Below are 23,797 nucleotides of genomic sequence, written 5' to 3'. Positions count from 1 at the left end.
TTATAAAGTAAGGGTCCAGAATTCTAGGCGTGCATAAGAGAACTGTGGGAAGGTGGGATCAAGTCTTCTTCCTGAACCTCATACCTGGTACCTAGATGGATATGTATGGCAACACAGAAAAGGAAGGCAGAGGTGAGACAGGAGGCTAGTGGAGAGTGCAAACTAATCCATCAAAAAAACCTCCCTTTGTTCCATGGATGTCTCTTACCCTTCCATTTACCACTGGAGGAAGGGCTGTTTCCCCCCAGCTGGGACAACAGTGGTAGCTGGTGAGGTGAAAAGCAAGAAGCCCAACAGTAGGAAGAGTGAGAACCAGTGTCAGGTGGAATCAGCTAATTCTAGTTTGGTCTTCATCATCCACCCAACAGTAAGCAGGCACCAGTGCTCAAAACTCCAAAAAGTGGGAGTGCAGTTTCTGGGGAAACCCTTTTCCTGGATGGATGGATTGAGAAAGCAAGCAGTTCCCCCAGATAAGCGGTTTGAAGCAAACAAGCAGGCAGAAAGAGAGAGAGAGAGAGAGAGAGAGAGAGAGAGAGAGAGAGAGAGAGAGAGAGAAGAAACACCAAGGCAAGGGAAATCTGAATACCTTCGGCCAGGATATTACAAATTCTACGCAACATAGAATTATTATTATTATTAATATTGCTATTATTATTATTAGTTTCTATTTCTTGGACAGAGGGCACAGTTCACAGTAGAAGCAGGGATTGCCGAAAGGCAGATGGAGTGACAATCCCCAAACCTCATTCTGAAAGGATTGTGTTCTTGGTTTTATTTGTAAAGAATGGTTTTGAATGCTCCCCTTCTAACACAACCAACTCTGCAAACATTTCACACTACGCTTGGAAGACATGCTTTCCACATAGGGTGACAGCCTCCTGCTTTGGCTGGCCCAAAGACTTCCAAGCACTGTGCTCAGGCAGTATGTGATATATTGTGTGGGAAGGGAGCTCCCCACCCCTGGCCAACATGTCGGTGCAGCTCTCAGGGATATGGCCACAGTATGAGGCATTTTGGTGGAGACGTCAAGATTCCCGAGGCCAGAGATCATTTACAACATTTGTGCCTGCAAGTCATGTTGTGTGAACTGGCCCAAAAGTTTGACCTTTTACATCAAGCGCATATCACTAGGTTAGTGCACGTTGTCTTGCCTGAAATTCTAATACGTAAAACCCCCAACCCACCATTTGTTTCTGTCAATGTTAATACCAACTCCTCCTTTGTGTGTGTGTGTGTGTATAATAGAATTTATTTTTAAGATCTTCAGCATTCCTACTCCAAATAGAAGGGTGTGTGTTTGTGCTTTGAAATGCAAGAATAATTAGATTAAACCCAGTAACGAAGTCCAGATTCTCCCACTCCCACTTGCTTTGATTTTTAAAGGTAAACACATTGCCATTTCTTTTTAAGTGCTATTGCAAAGGGGTATTTTTACATTTCATGAGACATCTACATTTCCTAATTGTAAATGATATGCACAAAATTTAAATGGAAGGAAACTTCTTAAGAGATAATGATTTTGGGAGGGAGGGGGAGGAAGTGTGGGTTTTTTGTTGAGAAATAGAACTTTGGGTTTTATATTCTGACTCTCCTTTTGAGGTTCTTATAACACCAGATTTTTTTTTTTAAAAAAAACTATTCAAAGGACCAGTTCAGCATTTAACATAGTAGAATAGTCAAATTCTACAGGCTCACAAGAGACCAGGCACTCCAGCATGGGGGGCTTCAGGATGCTGTGCATGTAATATAATAAGAACTGAAAAATAAAAAGCTGCTCTCCCCCCCCCCCGAAAATAAATAAATCAGATTTACTTTTAGTTACAGCCTGCCTACATGTGTAGAACCCAGTCTTCATAGGCATGAATAATGTGATCCAGTATGATTCAGTTTTGCGATATACAGATCAGTGATTAGAGTCTAGATGTGTTGGGATCTACCTATGCTGATGTTATGCTCAACATCTGGAAATTAGGTGTGGGTCATGTATGATCATGATGCTCCTCCAGGCACACAGGCATTAGCTTTAAAAAGAGTTTAAATGCACTGCAAAGAAAATAAGCAGCACTCCAGAAAAACAACAACCCATAAATAGCTACTGTACCATTATATTGTTCTGTTGTACTTCATTTGGTTCAATTTAACTTTTTAGATAACTTTAATAAAAATGCTAAAAAAAATTGCTGATGCATTTCCACGGCAATATCAGGGTTGCAAATTTTCCAATTTTTCCTTGTAATTCAGCACCTTGAAGTAGGAAAAAGTAAATGAAGCAGTGAATGATAAATGATGTGTCTAGCTCTTTGGAAACAGAATAGTGTCAAGATAAAAGGACAGCAAGCCTTGCCCAAATAAGTTAAGACTCAAAGAGAAAAGAAGCTGCTGGAAACTTAGAGGGAGTAAGATTATATGCCAGAGGCATATTCTAAAAACATTTTGGGCAGGGGGGAACAATGTTTTCAATTTAGCAAAATTATTTTTTCAAGGCTGACTCTCTTTCATTACTATGGCTAATATATAGTCCCTCCTGTTTCATACAGGCTCAGTACTAAATACCTCGCAACAGGAATAAGATAACACAGCTTGAAGCCTGCTGTTTCAACAAAGCAAGTAAAACAATGCCCCAGTGGGCTATTACACAGGAGTAGCTTATGCTTGAGGAACAGAATAGGTTAGGAATCAGGAGGGCTAAATACACAGATTCAAAGCCCAGAGTAAACTAATTGCTTCGCTGAATTAATTATTCGGGGTTTTATTGATGGCATCATAAGCCTGGAAGGCTCATTCAAAAACCAAATTATTCGGACATCTTATTACAGCATGTCTCTTCTTACATAGTGATCTAAAACTCATATTCAATTCTTATGTTTCAGAAGTGCCACAGTAACCCCTTCAAAGGATCAGTGCCATTCCACATAGGAAGCTGTGTGAAACAGCACACCGGACATTCGCTCTGTTTACAAACTCCCCATGCAATATTTAACTCTTATGTCCTTGTGTTCATTTCAAGTAGTACAGTTAATCATATGCATTTGTAGATATGAGGTCTGTCTTGCATCTTGCGCTGTACCAAATGTTAACTGTTTATATAGCCTGACCAAAACATCACACAGAACGTCACAAAATAACAGATGGTTACAAGTTGAAAGATTGCCCCATACTGTTAAGCTTGTGTAAAATTTGTGAGCAAGTTGCTGTCCTAGCTCCATCTCTTCTCTTTTTATGGTAGTCATAATTTTTAAAAGTAACACTTCCACCTGTTGCTGTAGTTCTGCTGTTTTTCTCTTTAACCTTTAGATGACTCTAGAATGCTTCCAGCCATTACTATAAGAAATGCCACAGAAAGTTTGGTAACAAATACCAACAGAGAGATTGTTCTAGTGAAAATATGTTTGATAAATGTTGACAATTACGGATAAATCATGGAAATGGATTATACTGAAGGCACTTGGTTATTCTTCAGATGTTCTGTTGAATGACAGAAATAATTGAGTCGCTGGGGCATGACAAATGTTCCCTTTACCAATAAATTATAGAAATGTGAATGAAATGTGGTCATTTGGGTTTTAACCTTATATACATTTGCCTAGAAGTCCCATTAACTCAATGGTGCTTACTTCTGAGCATTCCTGTATAAGATGACATTGTTACTGTAGGAACTTTTGAGTTGCATCCAATGTTCTATTCAGAGAAGACTCACTGAAATTAATGGGCATTAGTTACTTATGTTCATTAATTTCATTGAGTTTACTCTTAGCAGTACTAACACTGAATGCAACATTGTTAATTTTCTTACATTTCTTGCTGGCAGCCTAAAAACGTATACTGGCAAATGTCAATTTGTCCTCAATTTCTATCAATGTCCATTGCATATAGGCATCCATATTTTAAATAACATGCACACTGCTTCGTATCTGGTAGGAATTTATAGTAGTTAGCTTACTTAAAATCATTTTCAGAATTATTATTATTTTTGCAATAAATACTTCGAAGTCTACCGTTAATAGGAGCATAAGAGAGAATCTGCCACTTGACGCCAAAATGGTTGTTTATATCCACAAAAAATAACCACACACAATCCCTAAAAGTTGAAATGAGATTTCAGGGAGATAGAAGTTTTAAAAAGTAAAGTTGGATGGCAACATTATTATTCTAGAATCATCTGAAGATTAAAGTGAGCATGTTTATAGAGACATGACCATTTAAAATGTTTATACAGAAAACATTTGTAGATGATACACAGATTCCAACAAAAACACAGTACAAGTTCAGACACCATATGGCAAAGCGTACACTAGCATTGATTCAAGTCATTCACAAAGACAAGCATCAGTCCTGCACTGGTCTTCCTCAAACAAACAAATGCCAAATGGATTTGAAAATTTCTCATCATGCTTCAGTACGTTGGGGGGAAAGTCTCAATGTTAAACATCTCTGTGTTATTCAGAATGGGGGGAACTAATTAGTACACTCAACAAAACTCCATTTCCACTCAGAATTTTATACCAAGTTCATGTTAGCTATCAAACAACTCCCTGTTGCTTGATACAGATCTGAAGAAGATGATGTAGCTCTGTAAATATTTCTGTTTGAGGACTGCCTTATGACTTCATGAGCCAAATAAGCCATTAGATAGGCACACATACACTGCATCCAATTTACACTGCATGTCCTTAGCATTGCAACTGCTTATATATCACCGATAACCATTTACAGACAAGTTGCAAGGAATGGGGCTACTGCGTATGCAAGCAACCTCGTTTATTGAGCAAAAAGGGGTTTCTACTAATGAGTGAAGGTAGATGCTACTAGTGCCTTGAAAAAACGTATGCAAATTAAGGTGGGAGTGCTAAAAATACCCTGACTGCATCCAACATCTGCTAACCATAGAGCAGGCTGGAGCTAAGCCTAGGAATAAGCAGCAGTGATATTACATTTTAAACCAAACCTGTGGGATGAAAACTAACTATGAGATTTGCAACAATAACTGAAAGACAATTATGATGCTATTCAAGAGAATGAAGTAGAACTGAGACAATAAACTTGACTGATGAGAAAAGAATAACTATTACAATATGGAATCTCTTAACAGTTTTGTAATATCACAAGGGAGACTGGCTTCTGAAGGCTGTTCCAAGTCAACTATAGAGAAACACAGATAAATTGCAGCAAGATATCTCCAACACCTATTATTGTTTCATACTTTTCACTTTTTATATCCCTCTTTCATTTCCCTGTTTATTTCCCAGCACAGGGCCCAAGGCTGCCTGGAAATTGCACCTAGTGACTTGCAGGTCATTTTCCTAACAACGTCTGGGGGAGCGGATTGTGGTTACCCAATGTTTTGGAAATGGGACTGTGCATATGCTTAACGATGAGTTCATACTTAACAGGGCTGTTCCTGGCATTAAAAAGCGGTTCAAAGAATGAACAGCAGTGATACCTAAAGGAAATGATTTTATTCCTTGGCGTTTAAGAAGCTAAGAAAGCAACAATTCTGCCTTTAGAACCTAGCGTTAGTGACTCTGTGCTTGAGAATATATGGAAGTCTTGTAGATCTTTAACAATGAACAACAGCATATACTCCAGAGCTGGGAACTGGTGGCATGATATTGGCATACTCTTAATAGGAATCATATCCGCCGCTACTTTAAACTGGTAATCATATGCCCATAACTGACATAGTGCTTCTACCTTGGTTGCCTTTGCCTTAACTCTAGTAATAGTTCTAAAAAATCACTGACACTGTACACAAAAGCCCCTTTCATCTGTTCATTCCATACTGAATAAGCACACCAAAGTGGCAGGCTCCGCCCCCTCAAAAGCCATACTGATGTTCTAATTCAAGTATTCTCTCCCCCCCCCTCCTGTGGATGGTTATTCTGAACTGAATGAACAACTAAAAGGGGGGCTCAAGCATTTTGGTAGAAGAGTTTAACCAAAAATTGTATTTACTAAATAATGTAGAAGGACAATGAAGCCACATTTTTGCTAAGTCTAAAAAGGCTATTAACCTTTACACATGGGTTTCAGGAGTTTAAAAAGATTATGGTCAGCACAATCCTACAAAGTTGAGGCAGAAGTAAGTCCCACTGTGTTCATTAGTTCTTGTTCTCTCGTATGAGCATTTAGAATTGAAGCTGCAAGCATCTTCATAATGATTTTGCTTGCTCTGGAAACTAGAAACCAAAGGACCGTAGTTATTTTTGCACTGATAATTGGGTTGGAATAGATTTGGCATTTAAAAGTTCTTGGTCCTCAATGTATTATTTATTTGCTAACTACATTTTGATACGACCCCAAAGCTAAAGCTCCTTGGGTGGTCCATAAAACAGTTAAAGCGGTTTACACCTCAGTGACAATTTGAGTACTCAGTGACCATTATCATGAAGGCATAGTTCTGCTCACAGAAAACAACATGGAGGCCTCCACGTATGTGTGACCCTGTGTTTGTAATTGGACCATCTAAACTACAGCCATTGGCTCTGACCTGGAGCCAAGCTACACGTGAGGCAGAAGAACGATTTTTGTGTTTGTGTTTTAACTTTATTACTCCAAATGATCAAAGTAACAGCTCTGAGGAATGGAGCTTAAACCTGTCCCTGTAAGCTCCCCACCACCACCACTTAAAATTATAATTGCTTGCCCCTGCAGAAGAAAATATAGTGGGTGCCTGTGTATTTTTCTCCTCGAGGAGAGAAGCAGCTGGGGCAAGGAAAAGCTTAAAGATAGCCTCTCCCATGCCAAAGGTTTTCTGCCACTCCAGCTTCTTTTATCCATACCATGCTACTTTATTCTCTCTGTGTCGATAAAGCAAGTTGTGCACCTTCATGAAACAAAAGTGAAAAACAGCAGTGGCGAGGGAGGCTTTCCTGCTCAATAATGGCAGGAAAAATCCAGCTGAGCACACAAACAAAGGGGCACTTGGACTTTTCCATTCAAGCCTGCTGATCTAGTAATAATTACGGTAAAACAGGCATGTGAGGGACAAAGCTATTTTGTTGTAATCACACAGGAATTCTGGGAGGCTAAATGCAGCAGCCCTAATAACACAATGACATTCTAAACTGTAACAGTGCGTGTGTGTATATATACACATGTGTGTTTCAATTATATTTGTGAATTATACAAGAATGATGCAACAGGCATCAAGTGATATGTTGTGCTGGCCACAATTGTTGTTTGTGATATCATGAAATGCAATGGGGTAGCTCTGGATCATACCATATCAAAGCAGAAGCTGTACAACAACAAGAGCATGTTGCATGGAAACCTCCTTGGACAAACCATATGCTAGATGTACTGAGAGGCTTTTGATAAGACAATACAATAGGGACCAGTGAAAGAATATAGCCATGCCATGAATCCCATTGTTCCTCCGGTGGGGAATGTAACAGCCTAGGGATGGCTTCTTCGTAACTGCCATGTCCATTTGATGGTTGTCTATTATTTTCAAAGTGATAACAAAATGGATCCTTTATTGTGCAACTCAGCAGTCCACTCCATGTCCATTTTGTTCAAATAGCTCTCACATTGTGTCTGAATTGTAACTCTCAGTGGGTGACTTGACTGCTTACAATGCCTGGCTTTGATTTAAGCAATGTTATGCTCTCCAGTTCATTACAGCTGTGACATTGTAAAGCATTTCACTGATCACCATTGTACCATATTCATGACACTGTGGAAACATGAAGAGTTGGTGATTTCTTTTGAATAAGTATTGATTGAAAATAGTTTACCTTTTGAGCCTGAGGAAGCTGGAAAAAAACAAGAACAGAATAGAACAAGCCATCATTATATAATTGATGTGATATATTAAAGTGAGTTTAGCTGCTTCATTAATTTAAAAAAATCACCAAGCTAATAAAAATAGAGGAAGTAACAGGAGAAATATTTCCAATTAATTCAATCTGCTGCATAAACATGGGACTATAGGAGGAACGAAAGGACAGCTTCTCTGCTAAATATCACTAGCACTATGCAATTTGTTAAAACACTGCAGTGCTAGAGGAAAGGGATGGTTTCCCCAAAAGATATGGTATCACACTTGAATTGTGAAGTTCCATCTTCCTGTACACAAATATAATTCAACGTAGAGGTAACTGCATCATTTAAAAGGCCTTTCTTGTATCTTTAAGGCCCCTCTTACAGTTAAGATCCATTCCAATTAATGGACCGTTAAAAATACACATTCATAATTGTGTGTGCACATATTTAAACACAAGTATGAGCTGCATTTGAGTGCCTGTGCATAAGACACAATTATGATTTTGTAAACGAAAGCTTCATGCTACTAAATGGCAGAATGCTACTGTTACTACTGAAACTGTCACAATTATTTGCAAGAACTGTAAAATCTGTGCCATTTGTCTTACATACTTCCAAACCGATCAAAGTTGCTGTTGATATCTAAATAAAGGCATACGCCAGTGTAAAGCTACACACTAATTTATGTCACTGAAATTAGTGTGAGAGATGATTTAGAGATTTCAGTAGGAGAGCTGAGAAAATATTTGACCCTTCTGTAGGAATCCCTACGCCACTGAAATGCTAAACTTTGCCTACATTACTCCCAAAGAAGACATGCTGATTCAGTCCACATAGATGTACTTATCAGGTATACCATGAACTATGACTCAAATGAACAATCTAAAATAGCGCTCTACAACTGTATATCATACGTTATAGGGATGAGGGAGAAAATGGCTTGCATTTTAATGTGAGCGTACTTAACTTGCCCTTCCCAAACCGTTATATAACTTGAAACGCAGCTATCCTTCAAACTTTGCACTACTCTCGTTTTTGCAATGTAGTTCCACAGTGCACCAAAGTATACAAAAGGGTGTATTTTAAGGGAAAGTGCGCGCACACACAAAGTATATTAATGAAAACAATGTGCAAAGGTGCATTATATTGGTGAAAACTTCCTGAAAAAAATGCATACAGAAATGCGCAATGTGCATGAAAATACATACAGGTTTTTGTGAGAACTTTTAAGTAAGCATTGCAAAGTGATGTGGAAATGGAGTGAACTGAACTTGAGACTGGAAAAGTGAGAAATCCAAAGGGAAAGATTTGTCCATCCCTACACACACATTACTAGCTAGGTAAAACAACTACATTGCATAGTCCCAACTCCAGGGATGGGAGGGTAGCCACTATGTCTGGTATTTTGTCAATAAAACTGAGCATTAACCAGTAGAGTCAATTACAAGCCCCCTCCCCCCGCCAACACACCCACACACCAATCCTTTAGTATTTTCATTCAAACTCAATTAACTTCCAACCCTGAAGTGTCTGTCTTGATCTGATCCCCTAAGAAACAGTGTCAGCAGCAAGTGCTTTCATTAGAAGCATCAGATGAAGACAGAAAACAACAACAAATTTAGAAAATGCATTGCATGCAATGTAAAAACACAGATCAATATTAGCCAAAGAGAACAGCTGATAAAATACTTCCCAGCTGGAATCTACGAGTTGCTGACCTCTTCCTTAAATATTCTACTTCCAATTTAGTTTCCAACAGACAAGTGTAAACATTACAGGAAGAACCCATGTTCCTCCTAGCCAATTTGACTTCCATCCAGTCTTGCTTGCACTGACTGCCATGCCTTCAGTATCATCAACTGCTTGTTTCAATTACAGGTTTCCATGCATGCCTTCTTCACACATGCTAGCTCATGAGTTTTACAGTCTCAGGGCTGACATGCATCAACAGGCATTCTTGCCCATTTTGCTCATGGGAATAAGAATGGCTTGGCTGGGAAGGGTTAAAAAGAGAGAATTATCCTCTGAATTGAAATGGTTCTGGATTAGAACCCTGAGAAGTGCTGCTGTGACATCAGTGTCATGCTCCAGAATTTGGAGGACGAATCTTACCGGCACTGAAGCTGAGGCCTCTAGGCTAAAGCATATCGGGTGGTATCCAACTAAACAGCTCTGCTGGTGCAAGCAATTTTGGCTACTCAATGGCACTTCCTCTCCCTCTCCTTTCCACTTCCTCCTAAATAAATTCTGGGGTTTTCCCTAACCCTGTGGAGCAGATTTATGGTAAGGTTACCAGACGTCCCCGTTTCCTGGGGACAGTCCCTGGATTTACAAATCACTCCCCATACAAAATCAATTGAAGTTGAAAAGTGCCCCCAGATTCATTGAAAAAAATCTGGTAACCTTGGGGCATGAGGTAGTTGGAAGAGAGGGAAAGGAAGTGTCGCTGTACATCCAAAGCTGTTTGTAGAAAGCCAATGGTGCTATATTCAGAATGCATTTTAAGTCATATGAATACAACTAAAGGAAGAAGGAAGGGCTGGTTAGACAGAAATGGCTGACTTGATGGGGGTAGAGTTGCTTTACTTGCTTCCTGGCAGGTGAGTTGCTGTTGTTTACTGGGAGGGAAAAGGGCTGGGTTGAGGTGGTGGGAGGTTGGTGCAGTGGTACAGCTTGGCAGAAGCACTGGATTGACTCCACCAGTGCCTTTCGATAGGTTGATCTCTGCACTGCTTCATCTCTCCTGGTAAGTAGGAGAGGCACATGATTGAAAAGCTAGCGTAGCGTCCCAGTCCCTCAGCTGCTTCTGCATTTAGGATAGTCTCTTCCCAAAATCTACTGGACCCAAATGGTTTCCATAATTTTTCAGGGAAGTGTTTCACTGACTCTATCTGGTTTGACATTGTTCTAGGCACACAGGCAACTGACTTAGTAACTCCCAGGTTGTCTTCTCTTCCTTGCCAGGAGAGTTCAAGCATCTTCCTGGTTTACTGAGGGAAACTGAGGGCAATGGGGCAGAATGGATAATGGCTAAAGCATAGTTAGAGAAAAACTGAACATGACCATGCATGAGACACGGAGGGCACCTGCTACCATATTTATAGTCAAGATGTCGTTGAATCTATGCGGTCTCATCCAGTGGAGATATTCTGCGTGGTGAAAAGATTGTGAACCCCTGTTCAATGAGGGCTTTGAAATAAACTGTATCAAATTTGAAAATAAAACCCTATATACATCCCCTGTCTCTTTCCATAGGGATGTAGGACGCACACCCAGTTCTTAGGTTTCATTGGTGATGCAATAAACACTCCAAAAAAGGGATGCAATTCTATACGGAAAGCTGTATGAAGCACCTTCTCACATTTAGCACCAGGCATTCCTTCTATTTGCAACCCCGCTATGCAATATTTAATATACCATATACTTGCACCCATTTCAAGCAGTACAGCTAATCATATGCATCTGTAGGCATGGGGGTCTGCATTTTATCTTATACTGTAGAAAATGTTAATTGTTTATATAGCCTGACCAAAACATCACACAGAACTTCACAGAGTAACAGATGGTTACAAGTTGAAAGATTGCCCCATACTGTTAAGCTCATGTAAAAGCTGTCAGCAAACTGATGTCCTAGGTATACCTCTGCTCTGTTAATGGCAGCTGTAATTTTTAAAAAGTAATACTTTTGGAAACAATTTCAAATTCACTGGATTGACTTCAGATGCAAATAATCTGTAGGATTTAAGGCTCCTCTGACTGTAAAAAAGAAAATATTTTAATTGTTTTAAACAACTTTTTAAATGACATTAAACATAGTAGTAGAGAGAAGCTGATCTAAAGCATCCTTTTCATGTTCAGTATTAGTGCAAGTCATCATTATCAGTGTCAGGCTTTTGACTACCACCTCAGAATTCCAGTACAAGAAGGAAGGAAGCAGCAGCTCCCAAAGGCTGGCTTTTGGAATTGCGTAGTCCCTGTAATAGCTCATTCATCAGACTTGAGAATGAGGAACCTTAGCAGTCCCCAAGTGCTGCTTGCCTTGCAACCCCAAGGAAGATTCAAATTCCCGCGGTCAGGGAGAGGGGAAGGAACCCTCAGCACCCCTTCTACACACACATGGCCTGAGGACTTCACACTCGCTTGGGGTTCTCCTGCTCCACAGAGTCAGCGATGGCCTTTAATTTATTCCTATCCCATCTTCCTTTCATCATGGATCCCCAAAGCAGTGTGCATGTGTTCTGGTATCCTCACGTCCAGGCAACTGACCAAACCAAGCTACTGATATTGCAACTGAATCTCAAAGAGATTGAGAAAGTGATCATAATAAGGGCAGAAGAAGGCTGATAAGGGAAAGGCAAGGCAAACAACGCAGATCGTACACTCTCATACAAATGGACAAAATGTTTTTAAAGCACAAATCACAAGCCTGAGGAGTAGACAGCTGGAGAGTACACACACACACGAGAGAGAGAGAGAGAGAGAGAGAGAGAGAGAGAGAGAGAGACTCTGCTCTGGGTAAAAATGAGAAACAACCTGGTCAAGAGCAAGAGAGGAGCCAGTAATGGACAAAGACTTGTGATTCCTGTATTCGGGCACAAGAGGGCAGCATAACTTATTGATGCCATGCATTTACCACCTCTGGAAAAATGCCTATTTTTTTGGGGGGGGGGAATAGTTAACATATAAATATTTCTGCAATTTTTTGGAAAATCAGCAGATTCCTATGGAAAGGGACTGAAAATAACTCATAAGAATGAACAGATCAGGTCAAAGTGACATGGATTAGAAATTTGATCATCCCTACCTCTAAACCAAATAAAATAAAGATAAAGCTAAGGCACTGTCTGTTCTTGGTAATCCTTGCTCTGTCACATGTGCCCAACCTAACCCTGTGCCTGTTGACAAGCACATGGGCCAGGGTAGACAGCTTATGAAGAGTATATAAAATGACCCTGACTAAGCTGTAGCTCAGTTGAGTTGGGGAAATGTTTCTAAAACTTTATTCAAACAGTTATACAATTTTTATGAAATCTCAGATTTGCATAGCATTACTGATCCCAAGTCTTGGGAGTGTACCTAAATGGTGCCCTGCTTTAAAGGAGAAACACATTGTCCAATGTCCGCGTAGGTCGCTCAGCTGTTTGACAAAATGTTCTCATTCCTCAAAACATGCTAATTTCAACACAAAATTCAAAACTCATTAAACTTTGGCTCAGCTCTAGTATTTTGAAAACATGAATTCACCTATTATGATACGCAACAATTCTTAAGGAAATTCTAGCCGTTTGGTGAACTTTACCAAGAGTACAGGAAGAGTTCCAGCTCCGATGGAGCCGGAAGAAAGATTGGTTAAGTTTGGTATGTTGCAGAACACCTCTCTCAATTAATCTTTTTGATCCACAAAGATTAATAAATATATCAGGCAGGGATCAACTAGGGTGCTGCATGCATGGAACGAGGTCCACTTGTGCAATGGGATTTCCACCCCACTCCTCCAGCTGTGTGCCCCCACACTTTCCTCCCCACTGTGTGCAGGCAAGAGAGGGGAGGGGAAGTTTTATTGTGTGAGCAGTCTCCATCCAACAGACACATAGCCCACTAAATACTAAAGTACTATGTTGCATTCCACCCATCACTTTGGGTCATTTTGGCCCCTTTCAGAAAGTGGAGTATATATTTTATTGAACTGGCCTAACTTGGTGCTACTGCCTCTCATCTAAAAGGCTTCTTTAAAACATCGCATTCCTAATAATTCCAAGAAAGTATAATAAGAGTATTAAAACATGACTATTCGTTGACTGTTTACCTTCAAATTTAGTCCTAAAATGCTGTCATAGTATATATAAAATTGAAAAAAGTCTAGTAACTGCAGCACAGACCAAGAAATATCCAGTTCAACAATGGATGCTTTCACATCTTTTTTAAAAAGGCTGATTAGCCATTATTAACTAAGGGTTAATTACTAAGGGTCTCACTTGCTGGACACATAGTGTGACAACCAACTAAGTCATAACCAGAGGAGATCAATGCGCTTAATTCCATTTATCTGAATGGATGTGCTCTGCATATGACTAACACTAGGTATCCCCACCTAGCTCAAGATCTAAGGAACCATTGTGTGATAAATCTTCATTCTGTTGCTAGATTGTTTGGAAGTTAGTTGTATGAAGGATAAGCAACTCACATTAGACCTGGTTAGGATTTTCTTTGAAATCACTTGTGCTGCTTTGACTGACACTTTCCCTCCTGAGAGGCCACAGGAAACAAACAATTTTCATAACAGTAGAAGCAAGAGTTCTTGGCTGACCCTTTACAGCAGAGCATACAAATTACTTATCTCTGCAAAGCCCGGTGGGTACTATTGACTCCAGTGGTTTCTTCAGGCCCTGCCAAGACAAGTGTTGAGCAAAAGAAAAGGCTCCTCAAGCTTTCTAATCCTCAAAAGCAGAGTGTAACAGTTCTTTTTCTTGCATCTAATGGAAATGGTTTCCCCCTTTCCTCATACCTTTGCCGAAGTCTTAGAGTATTATATGTCATCTGTTTGTCTTTTCAATGCCAGCACTTTTAATTCAGCTTTTTAATTCAGCATTTTTAATTCAGGTTCACATTAGTATCTTACTTAAATAAAGTACAAATAATCATGATTCAGTTTCAATCCCTTTCTATGTCTTGCACATGTTTATCATTTTTATCATATATGTTTTGCTAATGTTTTACAAGGCAGACTTATAGGCCAGTCAAAAACAATGTCCACTTGGAGGTCCCACTGAGTTCAATGAGACTTACTAGGAAGGATGCTTCGGACTGCGGTCCAAGTAAATTACAAGACAAATATTTAAGGAAGAAAAGACAAAGCTGGCTGTTTTGACCACTGGGGAATATAAAAACAGCTCAGATGAGAAATCACCAAAGCTCACTTTTCATTACTGGAGGATATTCAATAATTACAACACAGGAAGGGCCTCAATCTGGCTCTGGTCCTACACTTTAGTGGCTAATTTATTCATGGTTCCTCTTTTCCATTGCATTTGTGGCATTAAAATATGTTAGGAAATTGCATTACAGACAATAAGCATGATAATAAACAGCTTTCCAACACACCTAGCACACGCTTTCCTTTTTTATTGTCATTTGTTAAAATCTGAGGGAATTTTTTTTTTTATGTTTACAGAATGTTTTTAAATTATCTACCACTCTATACCTACAGGAAGTAGTGTGTGTGTGTGTGTGTGTGTGTGTGATATGCCAGTTGATATGTGGATTTCACATAGCCCTGTTCTATGCATGTATGCTTGGAAGCAAACCCTATTAAGTACAAAGATGCTCACTTTCTTGTAAGTCTGCACAGAATGATCGCCATAAGCAAGCAAGTTGTCCAATCATTTAGTGGAGGGGGAGCTGCAGACAGTAACCCTTCTGAACACATTGAGCTATTAACTCAACTAAAACAAATCATGGAACTCTAGTGCTGAGCAGAACTCTCATGCCTCAAACAAATGATTAGAAGGTCATCCAAACAAGGACCACTGAGATTCTTTTTGAAAAGAAAGAAATCAAATAACAAAAAAGGTGCCAGGCCCAAAACTGTGCTGCTATATGTATCATGCCATTTGACTAAAGAGAGAATGTTATCCCAAAGTCCCTAGTTTGGTTATGATGTACTGTTAGATGATGTGCTATGGAACACCTAATAAGACATGTAGATAAAGAGGCCTCATTCTCCAATGAGATCTGTGAAAGGACACCATTTTTCAACTTTTTGGTTGTAATGATTTTGGAACTGAAACTATGATACTAGCAGCCTTTGATCCTCCAGGGGTTTGTCTAATCCCATGTTAAAACCATCCAAGTTGGTGGTCATCACTAAATGGCAGCAATTTCCCTTATTTTAAGTTCATGCTTTATAGTTCCCTCCCACTTCACCTATTAGTCCTGCACAACCTCATACCCTGCGTTGAGAGGGATACCTTCCAAGGCCTAGGCCAAGTTTCCTACGTCTGAAATTCAATAAAGTTGTGGCTTAATTTGAACCCATAAGCTGGTGTCATGTCTCCTTCTTGGGGGCTCCAGGGACAGGGGTTCAGCGTGTGTGCTCGTAATTTCCCTTAGTTTAACTGTGAAGCACAGTTCAGTTTGTCTTGAATCTTCCACCTCTGAGCTTCCTTGGATGACCTCCAGTTCCAGTGGTATAAGATCATCTTTTGCAGGAGGTATCCCATTTTACAACACTGCTTTCTATGCCCTGAAAAACAGAATCTCAGTTTCGCTTGGATTGCTAACTTATGTTTGATCTTGTTGTGCACAAGTTTTTAAAACTTTCTTTTAAGACCTATGTCTCATTTGAACGGATGGGTTTTTATTATTGGCTTATCTTTTATTTGCTTTTTCATCACTGCATAAATGTAATTATAGTTGTTTTATATAGTTAATGGGTTGTCTCCAATGATTCTTGAGAAAAAGTTTGGAACGGGAGACTGAAGAGGGGAGGAACTGGTAAAGCAGCCTCCCCCAAACTCCTCTCCCATTCAGGAATCATTGAATACTCATATGTATGTAAGATTTTATTAGCACTGTGAAACATATGCCTTGTTGAATGGAGCCAGGCAATGCCAAACCACTTCTGCAATTGGGAATGGGGGAGACATTCCATTTTGTTGGCATTTAAGAGTGAACTTTGTAGCTTGTACTTTCCAAAACAGGATGTGAACCGAAGCACGGCCATCCAGCATAATTTGCATTTCATAGGGCTTTGTAGGTTTATATTGCTACTGTCCCATTCTACTACTTCTGCTCTTGGCAGAGCAAAGAAGAGGCTGTGCCTTATCAAGCCATACTAGGCTGACTTTGTTATTCGCCCTCCTCCACAACTTGACAGCAAAAGGGGAGTCATTTCCTGCCTGTCTACCTACTGGGTAGATAGGACAGAAAATGGCCACAACAGCAAGAGTAGGGAAACTCAGGCCCAGAGCCAAGTGTGGCCCGCCACGCATCTCTACCCTACAGCATTCTCTGGCCCTTGGAACTGTTCTCAGGCCACATTCCTCACTGGACCAAACTTTTTTTTGTCTGGCTGGACTGTGTCTTGCAACTCTGATAATGCCTCTTGCTTGTAAGGAATGGACTGCACCGAAGTAAAATATCATTGGGTGGAAGCCTGTTTCTAAACTGTTTTAACTGCTTCTTGAATGTTTTTAACTGTAACTGATTTTAGATGTTTTAAATTGTAATCATTTTGGGGGGGAGGGGGGAACGTCATACTCTGCTTAGAATATTTTTGTTTTGCTTTTGTTTCATCTGTCTGCTGAGCTCCTGGGGGAGGAAGGGTGGGATGTAAATTAAGTAAATAAATAGTAAGATTTAAATTAATTCCTCCGCTCACTGTGATCTCTAGTCCTGCCCATCACTGGCATGTGACCCTCAGAAGATTCCCCAGCACGTCTATAGTAATAAATAAAACAAATTAAGAATTCTGAAATAGGGAAATGGCTCCTGAATTCGGAAACAATGCAGGCCACCAGTGGATTTTCACCAGATTTTGTAGCGAGTATGTTAGGCCACTTTCAGTGAGCATGTATTTGGAAGAAGATTTTGTATTTTCCACAACTAGAAATGTATCCCTTGAAACGGGTGGCTGAAGGAATGTTACTATTCCTCTCAAACTCACATGAAAGCAGAAAATTAAATTTGTATATATATAAATCTGTAAGAAAAGGTTAAGATACCCAAAATGGGAGCTACTCCCCTCCCCTAGCTTAATATAATTGATTTAAACTCATATGGTGGAAGTATTTCACATCCCATATGAATATCCAAAAATAAATGAATGAGCAAGAATAAGAAAAAAGAAGACATGCATATATGCATATACGTATATATACACACACATTGTAGATGGCATGTATTGCAAATTGATGTCACTTTCCAGTCATTTTAGTTAAATTCACCATTATATCCCACCTTCGATAAGCTTCCAATACAAATTACAGGGCATAGCTGTGGCTTTCCCCACCCTTGCTACTAGCGTTGCTTTTAGCACTTATTGGCTGCCGTACAAAGATGCTTGCAAAGCAGAAAGCATAATTTTAATTACTGCGAAGCCTAATCATTTTTAAATGAGGTATTTATGAAAATTGATGGGAAGGTGAAACACAACAGCAGGACTATCATTTCTCACACAGGAGTACTCTGGCACGAAAGGGAAAGGGGCATCGACGGATCACGTAAGTGTATGGAACACACACACACACACACACACACACACTTATTTATTTTCTAGTTTGTGACAAATTAGAAAAAGGAATGACAGGTATAACAACTCGTGTAAAAGGGCAGGAAAATAAATGGCCCTGTATGTAAATGCTTCAGCATATGTAGCCCTGGGTGTGTATGGCCCTTTAATTATAGAATTATAGAAGGTGGTGGCAGGGGTTCACGTCTTGACTGTTTATGTTAAGAGGGCTTCTGAGTGTCTTCTTTGCAGTTACTGGCCAATCAGGGGAGATTAGGCCTAGTTGGGAAGGAATTAATCTTAAACACTGAACAGCTTGGCTTAGGTAAATTAGAATATTTATAAATTATGAGAAAATTCATAAAATATTTCATAAAAATATTCATCCTAATTTCTGCGTTGTTAAGTGGATACATTCTGTCAGGCGATGGTGTGCTTTTGTTAATTGTCTCAGAGTTTCTGCCTTTGCATGTAACTCTCTTTTCGCCACTGCTTTGGGAAACAGGGGAGGCTGTGGTTTTCAGGCTTCATCAGTTAATACATAGGCAAGAAGTTCCTCTAGAAAGTAACAGCAGGAAACATACCTTGGTGCTGATATTGAAAGAGGAGTAATAACTGGGACTGTGGGAAATTTTAATAATGGAGCTTTTTTGTCATTCTCATTGTATACTTCTGTTAGGCTGTCTAACAAACTGTTATATTGATGGATAATATAAATGTATTAATTTGGTTTATTCACCTTAGAGTATGCTTCCATGGTAGATCTTCTACAGTGAACCCTGAAGAAAGTAAGAGAAGATTACAGTGGTACCTCGGGTTAAGTACTTAATTCGTTTCAGAGGTCCGTACTTAACCTGAAACTGGTCTTAACCTGAAGCACCACTTTAGCTAATGGGGCCTCCTGCTGCCGCGGCACCGCCAGAGCACGATTTCTGTTCTCAGCCTGAAGCAAAGTTCTTAACTTGAAGCACTATTTCTGGGTTAGCGGAGTCTGTAACCTGAAGCTTATGTAACCTGAAGCGTATGTAACCGGAGGTACCACTGTACAACACTGGAGGAAGACGGAGGTGGGGAGAGTGCACTGCCCTGGCACCACAATCCCAGTGGGGTGCCATCGCAGCTGCCCCTCTGCGCTGGAGCCATGCCCCCGCAGGCAGTGTGCCATGCCACCAGGATGTGCGCCACGCCCCTGGGATGCACGCCACACCCCTGCGGGCAGCGTGCCACAACCCCGGGACATGCACCCCAGGACGCACGCCAGCCACGCCCCCACCTGCTCTCCACCCCCAGTGCCAGAGCACGAAGCTCCGCCACTGGATTACACACATTCCCCCCCCCCCACTCTCATGTTCCCAAAATTGTTTCCCTCCCCCCACCTGCAGCTAGAATCTCAGAATGGATAGTCAAGGGACAGACCTCTAGCCCTATTTGGGTGTACAATTGAAAGGAAAGAGACTTGCACCTGGGACCCCAGAACAGCAGCATTCCACTCCATTGCCATAATACAAACCTAGTAAAGTATTATCCAGTTCAATCCTATGCATATTCACCTAGATGTAAGTCCCATTGTTTCTATTTGAGACTACGTCTAGTTAAGTTTGCAAAGGATTACAGTCTGGCACAACTAAAACAAAAGGATGCATCTGATAAAGCAGAATGTAACCTACCAAAGCTCATGACACAATCCTTTCATTAACTTTTATGATGCCACAGACAGGATCCGTGTTTGAGTTTCCTTTAAAAGACTAGCATGGCTATTCTTCTGGAATGTTGCATCTGCCTCAATCATAGTTTTTCATCTGTATTTTCCAATACTTTTCCAATTCGTTTGTGAAAAGTTCATTTATGTCTAGTGTCGCCCACAGGAACTGATGACAGTACAATCAGTTTCTTGTTCAATAGCTTTACTCTGAGCAATGGACGGTGCACACCATCTGTTAATAACTCTGAAGTTAACACACTTCACTACTAGTTTTTAAAGCTACAGCTTATGAATTAGCTGTTCTGGGCCATTTCAGGGAGCTGCTATGTAGAATGAGTATAGTTTTGCAAAGGGATACATACTTTGTTCTTTCTCCATACTACAAACAACTCTGTAAAAGACATGTAGAAACTGTGGGCTGACTGGAAACTACAGAAACCAGCCCAAGGGAATAGTTGGAATGTTTCCACCTTCCGCCATTAGTGCATTTTCAAAAATGAGAATTTTGCATAAAGTTTATTATTATTATTATTATTATTATTATTATTATTATTATTATTACTATTATTAAAACACATTAGTGTGTTTTTTCTCGTTTGATCTAATACATGAGAAATGCAGAAATAAATTCTTTCTTCATTTAATGATTTGTTGCCTTTTGATTCTCAGGTTTGGGTCCTGACAGGCACAATTAAAATTCCAGTGAAAACAGGTCTGAAAAATCTAAAAGCATTCTTTGTCCTCTCAGAGAAAGGGGTTGTACATCAATGACAAGTTGAAAAATTCCTTGCCCTGCTATATCTCCAGCACACAGGTGTGGAAGACATGTGTAGAGAAGAGTTCCCATTGGGATATTCTGGTAAATCAAAACTGAACACCAAGCCTGCTGCCTGTGATTTATACAGATAATTTTCCATAGCAGAAGACTGTGAGTTAAAGAGACAAACCCCTGAGCACTATGAAGAGCATCCTCAAAGATGCAGCACAAGATTCTCTTATAAGCGGTTATCCTGCAAATTCTAAAGTCACTAGGGTTCTTTCATTTACAAGGTACTGCTGTACTGGTGTATTTCACTAATGCAAATGCAGATCGGGGTCACACTGTAAAGAATACATGTTTGCAAAACATGGTAATACCAACTATGCCTTCCTAGGATCATACTAGCCTGCTGGCTCCCTGTGACTGCTTTGCTCCTTCCTGGTCTTTTCAGCAGAGCAGCTAAGCCAGTGATGGCCAAACATGGCCCTCCAGCTGTTTTGGGACTACAATTCCCATCATCCCTGACCACTGGTCCTGTTAGCTAGGGATGATGGGAGTTGTAGTCCAAAAACAGCTGGAGGGCCAAGTTTCGCCATCAGTGAGCTAAGCCCAGGATTGGTTTACTGTGTCATCCAAACCCAGGCTTGTTATTTCCTCCTTAGCAATGAGCTGTAGTCAAGAACAAACCTTGGCTACAGCTTGTGATTAAAGGTGACAGAGACTGATATACAGCCAGGGTCCAGGTGCCACACTAAGTCAAACCTTGGCTTAGCTGCCATGCTGCACTGAGATAAAAGGACCAGGATGAACAAAGCGGCCACCTCCCTGGATGCCTGAATGCTCACACTAGACCATGGTTTGGTTTAGTATTATATGTGAATGCAACCCCTTTATCTCCCTTGGGATGTGAAATAAAAAAGTGGATGATTCTTAAGTCGCATATAGTACATTATATTTCTTTGTCACACCACACTGCACCACACCTTTGTGATTTCTGATCACAGAGAATGACTGCACACACAGGGTGCATTGAAAAGAAGTCTTGCAAAAAGGAGGAGGAAGATGGAGAACAATCACAGTACTTCTCCCTCACCTCTGTGAAAAGTGAAAGTTTGGGGGAAAGGGCTTTCAAATGAAATGCATCTGTGCAGGTGCTTGTTGAGACTTAGCACCACCACCCAAAAATATGATGATAAGTCATGGACACTCAAACTTCCTTCCCACAGATTCATTCCCAAACACCGAAGGTTAAATGCTAAAGAAAGGTGAGGAAGGGGGCTGGGGATGTAGTTCTGGAGGATGGAAGGCACTCCCACCAACAATAGTTATAATATAACATGTTTGACGCATATAAAATAAATCTGAAAAATCCCCGAATAAAGTAGCAGAAGTAGTGGCATAACTGCAAGTTGGTGAATGTGTCATGATTCATGAGAAAGCAAGAAGCATACTACCACCAAACCCCCCCCCCCACTCCTAATGTGGACTGGGTCTAGGTTAGAGGGCAATTAGAATGTACAGTAGGTTGACTACATGGACTAATCCAGCAATTTCTCATTTTTGGCACTGTTTTATGGATTTGATGTCATTAGACCCTTCAACACCTCCAGCAACAGTAGAACACATTCACTTAGCCATTTGAAAGGTCTGGATTTCTTTAGCTCTTTTTTAATCAAAGACGGAGTTTGAAATGTCAGCTCATGCCAGGGCTTAGATATAATGAAACTAAGCCACACTGGAGCTGCCAAAATACATTTTAAAAGAATGTGCTAATCACACAAGAACAACTTCAACATCCCTCCCTTTCGTAGCGTGGGAAGAAGGGGGAAACGTGACTGCAGGGATTTGTAAGTTGATGACCAGAGCAGACCAGGTCTCAAAAGTTTTGAAGAAAGAACCACAGATACAGTAGGTGAAAGAAGGGGGGGGGGCGGAATGAACCTGGGGTAGGTGATGAGGAAAATGAGGAAATGATTGAAAGTGAAAGAGCACACTGCCAAGAGTTGTATAGATAAGAAATACTTTCCTCTCTCCTTAAAATTTGAGAACTTGGGTTTATGTTTTCCTGTTCACTGGCCAAATATTGTTGTCTTGATACATGTGCAAAAGACAAGTAATTGCCGATTAATTCTCCAATCCAATTACGATTTTTGTTATAAAAATCCTGCTCAATGAACTACGTAAGAGAAAATGACAAGCAATGCCAATTGGAGGACTGTTTCTGAAGTTGGCTAACACCTTGGTCTTACTAGATACCAGTGATTGCCTTTTAGTTTCTGATGTTGCATGCAAGTCAAATAACAAATTAGAAGTGAATCTAATATGGGAGATGGAGCTAAAGTTCAGCAAAAATGTCCTTAAACAAAAAGTGGGATGCTGCAGGAAAATTGAAACAATGGCAGCCTTCGACACTTCTGAAGTTACTGTACATGAACAAAAATAATTAGAGTAGTCATTTGTTTCAATTGAAATAAAGTACTTTAATATTTATAGTCTGTGCCAGAATTATAATGACTCTGGGGCTAGAAGTGAAGTGTCACAGCATGTTCCACATGTTTTTAACACTGTTTCTAAAAGCTCTAGAGGCTATTAAATTTAATGAACCCATCTGCTACGAAATAGAGGTCCAACATAATCAGTTTTCTCAGTGCCATATAATGCAGATGGCATTCCACAATCCACGTGCCGGGATAGTTTTGTTTTTTATGGTCTTCTTTAGGTGTGTGGGTATTTTTATTTTACTTTGTTTTGATGGTCTGAACATCTTTTATTGTCTGTGCTATTTTATTTTACAAATACAGTGTACATGATGCCTGCAATGCAAAGTTTAACTAATTAAAATAAATACTGCCATTTAATAACACCCTTTCCCCTCTGTAGCAGTTTTGACAACCAGCAATTAGCTCAATGATATAATACTCTGCAGCTAATATAATCATTGAAAATTCCCCTAAGAACTTCCAGGTCTAGCACTAAGACAAAAGCAAACATGTAATTTATCAAATACAAAGGAGTTTGTTTCAAGAATCAAAGTTTCTAGGTAAAAGACTAGATGTGCATAATGCAGTTTATTCATGATATTGTAAAAGGTCTTAGAAATCAGGTGTCAGTGTGGAAATGGAACCATTAAATGGCCATCTTTACAATAGCTTGTCCATCTCCTCATGTGCTCTCTTTTCAAGTGCTTTTATTTTATAAGAAGTGCTTTTACTGAGCCGAGCAACTCGACAGCTTCCTTAACCATTTGGAAGTCATCACAGCCCCTAGACTTTCACTGAAGCAGCATGTACATGCTTGTTCTTATTAACATCCAGCTGCTGAGGACAGGTCATCTTGGCTGCGC

The 23,797-nt window shown here is 40.1% G+C and overlaps 1 protein-coding gene across 3 annotated transcripts in view; it reads right to left on the bottom strand.

The window, feature by feature from the left end:
* The window catches only part of CACNA2D3 (calcium voltage-gated channel auxiliary subunit alpha2delta 3), a 486,071-nt gene that overhangs the window by 144,471 nt on the left and 317,803 nt on the right, over positions 1-23,797 (bottom strand). For 2 of the 3 annotated variants that reach the window (XM_053377842.1, XM_053377844.1), the window contains exon 14: positions 7,737-7,754. The exons of the other annotated variant lie outside the window; for it this stretch is intronic. In XM_053377842.1, the coding sequence (XP_053233817.1) occupies positions 7,737-7,754 (18 nt within the window). The remainder of the gene's footprint in view (positions 1-7,736; positions 7,755-23,797) is intronic. 3 annotated transcript variants of the gene reach the window in all.

Source organism: Podarcis raffonei, chromosome 2 (genome assembly GCF_027172205.1).
Source record: "Podarcis raffonei isolate rPodRaf1 chromosome 2, rPodRaf1.pri, whole genome shotgun sequence".
In the NCBI taxonomy this organism is placed as follows: Eukaryota; Metazoa; Chordata; class Lepidosauria; order Squamata; family Lacertidae; genus Podarcis; species Podarcis raffonei.
The sequence above is the reverse complement of the archived record's forward strand: the minus strand, read 5'-3'. Positions and strand labels throughout refer to the sequence as shown.